At 39.8% G+C, this 5,240-nt stretch overlaps 1 protein-coding gene across 2 annotated transcripts in view; it reads right to left on the reverse strand.

Annotated features, from left to right (window-relative positions):
- NUDT9 (nudix hydrolase 9) overlaps positions 1-5,240 on the reverse strand; it is a 46,585-nt gene that overhangs the window by 2,804 nt on the left and 38,541 nt on the right. For both annotated transcript variants that reach the window (XM_006760053.2, XM_006760051.2), the window contains exons 6-7: positions 3,410-3,556; positions 1,400-1,484 (exon numbers count right to left, since the gene is read on the reverse strand). In XM_006760053.2, coding sequence (XP_006760116.1) covers positions 1,400-1,484; positions 3,410-3,556 — 232 coding nt within the window. The remainder of the gene's footprint in view (positions 1-1,399; positions 1,485-3,409; positions 3,557-5,240) is intronic.

A 5,240-nucleotide genomic window follows, 5' to 3' on the forward strand; every position in this document is an offset into this window, starting at 1 on the left:
GCCGGATTCAAAAAGACAGCCGCGTCCTCAGGTGCCAGCCCCTTTCCCCGCGCGCGAGCCCCCTACCTCTGTGCTTCTCTTCTGCGGCTTCTCTGGCTCTGAGTGTGCTTTTCTTTCCTTCTAGTTGTAGAATTTACAGTCAGCCAGGCTTCCTGTGGTTCTGGATGATGTCCGTATTGTTTTTCTGAGGTATTAATCAATTGTTGTGAGCGGCATCAACTTCCCGGTGTTTATCTCTGCCGCCATCTTAGTTTCTCCCCCCATATTACCCGAAAGCTTTTCTCTTTAGAAAGCAAGAATATTATCATAAAATTCATATTAAATAAGCATGAAACCTTGTATCAAAATAAATTCCAGATCAATTAGGGATTTAAATGTGAAAAAAAAAGTACTGGTGATTTGTTTTATGGTCTTAGGATAAGTGGAATTTTCTAAGTATGACACCAAATAAAAAACCATAAAAGAAAATATTTATCAATTACATTAATAAATTAAAAATAAGTGCTCTCACCTGGAGGTTTCCCCCACTTTGCTTCCTCTCAATCCCTAATCTATAACCAACAAATGTCATGTAACCCACTTACAACTCCTCTTTTGATAGTAATGTATGAAACAGTGTGAAACTGCCACTTTTCCAGAGCATTTTTTCAATACACCAAGACTGCTTCCTGCCAATTGTCAGTTTGGCTCCAATAAACTCACAAAAATTCTCCACAGGTTTGAATTATGTTTATGTTGAAACACGCTTGTTATAAAATTATTTCAAACAGTAAGACAGATATAAATCAGATTTATTTTATCCTAGCCATACTTCCTACCCAAATCTCCAGTTGCTTTTGTTTTTTATTTTATACAAATGGATTTACACTATATAATTTAATAACTTTAAGGCACATAATTTTAGTCCATAAATTCAATCTTAATTTTATATACTACCAATGGATTAAAGAAAATACTTTTAAGGCTTTCTTTTTTATTGTTGTTGCTAATCCTCACCTGAGGATATTTTTCTATTGACTTATTTTTGGTAGAGAAAGTGGAAGGGAGGGGGAGAGACAAAGAGAGTGAAACATCGATGTGAGAAAGACAGGTTGATTGGTTGCCTCCCACACCAGGGCTGGGGATAGAGCCTGCAACCAAGGTATGTGCCCTTGACTGAAACCAAATCTGGGACCCTTCAGTTCACAGGCTGATGCTCTATCTACTGAGCCAAAACAGCTGGGGCAAGGCTTTTTTCTATGTATTCTTTTAATATCAACAATTTTAAATATAATCCCATACTTAGTAGTTGACTGGTTTAAGTTATTAAAATAGTCCAGATTTAATTATGCCCTAGAAGGCTGCTAGACTTACACTGATCCTCTAACTCAGTCAGTTTAATTAACATAGGTAAAATTACCTGTTTCATCATGGTAGTTCACAGCTTCTGTCTCTATCCATGCATTATCAGTGTTCCGAGGATCGTCAACATATCCCTTATATATCTATTTTTATGAGGAGGCAGACAAAAAAAAGGGTAGGGTGAAACAGAAATTCGTGGAGCAAAAGCGTGTTAATTGTCGTTAAAATCAGCAATGTAAATATCTTGTTCCAAAGAAACATGCATATAATTAACACTAGAGGTGCAGTGTGCAAAATTCGTGCATGGGAGGGAGTGTCCCTCAGCCCAGCCTGCACGCTCTCTAATCTGGGACCCCTTGGGGAACTCCCTCTCATAATCCAGGACTGCTGGCTCCTAACCACTCACCTGCCTACCAGCCTGATCACCCCTAAGTGCTCCCCTGCAGGCCTGATTGACATCTAACTGGTCCCCTGATGGCCCGATTGCCCCCAAATGCCTTCCCCTGCCGGCCTGGTCACCCCCAACTGTACTCCCTGCTGTCCTGATCTTGACCCCAATTGCCCTCCCTGCCAGCCTGATCGCCTCCAAATGCCCTCCCCTGCTGGCCAGGTCGCCCCCGACTGCTCTCCCCTGCAGGCCTGGTCACCCCCTACTGTCCTCCCCTGCAGGCCTGGTTGCCCCCAACTGCCCTCCCCTGCCATCCCCATCGCCCCTAACTGCCCTCCCCTGCTGGCCTGTTCATCCCCAACTGCCCTCCCCTGCTGGCCTGATTGCCCACAAGTGCCTTTCCCTGTCGGCCATCTTGTGATGACATGAGGGCGGCCATCTTGTGGCAGCCATCTTGTGATGACATGATGGCATCGCACGAGGGCGCGAGGACCACCTAGGCTTTTATTAGTATAGATAACTGTTCACTTAAAGTAGTTAAGAAAGTAAATTATATGTGTTTTTTACCACAATAAAAAAAATATAAATACCTTAACACCTTTAATATAGCATTCCTTATACTTATTTTAAATTTCCCAAAGAACAATATTCTCAAGAACCTTTGAGGCAGCTTTAAAATTCACAAAACCCTCAACACCTCAGATTCTAATTTCAGAATTTAGTAACAATAATATTTGGGTCATATGGTTTTTAGTCTTTATAATTTAAGTCTCTGTTAAATGAGATATACGAGTAAAGTTAGTAAAGACTAATATTTAAACTATTAATACATGAAAATATTTGGATCTAGCTAACACAAATGTGACCTGGATGATACAGATAAATAATTAAGAAATCCTAATTCTAAAAAGAAAACAAAGCAATAAGAAAAGCCAACAAAAAAAAGAAAATAGGTCCTTTCCTTATTATTAGTGTACATATACCTTATAAGGTGATTTTTAAATTTTTACAAAGGATATGTAGACAAAACAGACATGAGATTTAAATAGTTATAAACCAGAGAAACCCTGAATAACATAATTTCAAATGTAAATGTCCTTTCAAAAGAGCTGAATTCATGCAAAAACAAAAATTAATGTTTTCTGTTGGATGGGTGAGCTCAGTATTACATTAGCTCACACCTAGTCTGAACCAAAAACTAAGAGAAAAAAATTTGTTATAATAATCTAGAGGCCCAGTGCACAAAATTCGTGCATGGGTATGGTCCCTAGGCCTGGCCGGTGATCACGGCCAATAGGGGCCTTCTGGCCGCTGGCCGGGGCCTTTCTTCCCTGGCTGCCGGCTGGGGCCTTCCTTCATTCTGCGTCGCCCCCTGGTGATCAGCGCACATCATAGCGAGCAATCGAACTCCCAGTCTCCCAGTTGAACTCCTGCGGAGGCACTCTGCATATTAGCCTTTTATATATATAGATGATGTAATCGAACTAAAGTTGGGCTATAAAAATAAATCTATTTACAGTGTAGACGTACTACAACTTTACGTTATTTTATGAACAGGTATTACAAACATACAATATTTCACTTTATTCAGAGAATGATCTACCAGATTTCCAGGTGAACTTTAAGAAAGTCTCACTAATGCATAGGACTAACTCCTTCCTGGGACCCACCATTTCTTACCACTAGATGTTCCTGGCTGAAGAGTTTGTGCAACTGTTCCTCTAATTGTTTTTTTTCAGCACTGGATTTCTGTAAGGAGTTGAGCGCTTCCTCACCAAATTCTCTCTTCAGTGTAGCACTAATCTTCTCTCCTGGGTCCACCATTCCCTAAGAGCACATTTAAAAAAGAAAAAAAAGTAAGAAAAGTAATAAGCTTTAATTTATCCAACAAATATTTACTGAGTAATGCATGGATCTTTACTGGTCTATCTGCCCATAAACATGATCCCTATTCTTCTGTCATATATTCTTCCCTAAACCATGTGTTTCCAGTAGAAGCAACCTATCAGGGTATCTCAGATATATTTGACCACAGTAATTAGTCCAAGGTTAGCCTATGGTAAACTGAGCGAATCAGACTCCTTTCCAACTAAGGAAGGAAGGCCTGGAGGCAAGAAAGAATACAGAAAATTGATACTTTCCCCATCGTTCATTCCATTCCAGCCACACTGACCTCCTCAATGTTCTTAAGACATGCCAGACATACTCTCATCTTAGGGACTTTGCACCTGCTATATTACTTCTGTCCAAAATGCTTTTCCTCAAGATATCCACATAATTCACGCATTCACCTCCTTCAGATCTTTAGTAAAGGTCTTCTCAGGGAGACCTTCTCTAACCTCTCTGTCTAAAATGGCAAAATCTTCCAACACGTCCTAGTGTCCTTCCTTAAAATGTATCACCTTCTAAGATATAATTAGTTATTTATCTTATGTTATCTGTCTCCCCCACTAGAGTGTGAGCACCAAGAGGACAGGGATGTTTGTTCATGTTGCTCTGTTGCATCCTCAATGTCTGCATTGTTAGATGACAAAATATACTGATTAGATGAATGACTCTCAAAATGATATCAGTGACAACAATCGCCTGACTAATTGGAATTTCAAATGAGAATAAAAATATAAAATCTTATGACAAAATCATTATTGCATTTTGTAATCAGTATGAGCAAAGTATTACTATTCGGCTTGTAATAATTAGCCTAGGCTTTCATCACAGTCAGCTGATATTCATTTCCATTACACTTTTATCTTACAAAGAAAAAACAATTCTTGCAAATAGGGGTATGTGTATAAAAAGTCATCCTCTTGTAAAAACATCTCCATTTAACATTAGGGCATTAAATATAAAACTCTCTGCCATACATATAAACATTTTTTTAAAGTCATTTAAAATATGCTACTGGGCCCTGCCTGGGTGGCTCAGTGGTTGAATGTCAACCTATGAAACAGGATGTCATGGTTCAATTCCTGGTCAGGGCACATGCCTGGGTTGCAGGCTCAATCCCCAGTGTGGGGTGTGATTCTCTCTCATACTTGATGTTTCTATCTCTCTCTCCCTCTCCCTTCCTCAAATCAATAAAAATATATTAAAAAGTAATTGGAGAAAAACGGAATGTTGGGGAAGAATCTATCCATTTAACTTAATTTGCTGAGAAATAAGGGAAGGATCTTCTTGATTTAGTTTTTCATGATGAAAAAGGGCCCACCAGTGTCTGGTCTCTATCTTAATGGCCAGAGTTCTGAGGGTGTGTGCTTCCGGGGGTTGGGTGACAGGCACTTCACTCAGCACCAAGGGGACCGAGACCAGCAGAGGGTGCTGGAAGCGGGTGTGGAGTTGCTGAGGCAGAGCAGAACGGTGGTCAGTCGGTGTAGCTTCCTTGTTGCCAGAGTATCTTAAAAATATGTGCGTTATGAATTTCATTATACATGCTTAAAATCATGTTTACTGGAGATAACATGTACATTTAGAAATAGTATATTCTGCTTTCAACTTAGAAAAGACATTTTCT

The sequence above is a fragment of the Myotis davidii genome, unplaced genomic scaffold (assembly GCF_000327345.1).
Source record: "Myotis davidii unplaced genomic scaffold, ASM32734v1 scaffold356, whole genome shotgun sequence".
NCBI lineage: Eukaryota > Metazoa > Chordata > Mammalia > Chiroptera > Vespertilionidae > Myotis > Myotis davidii.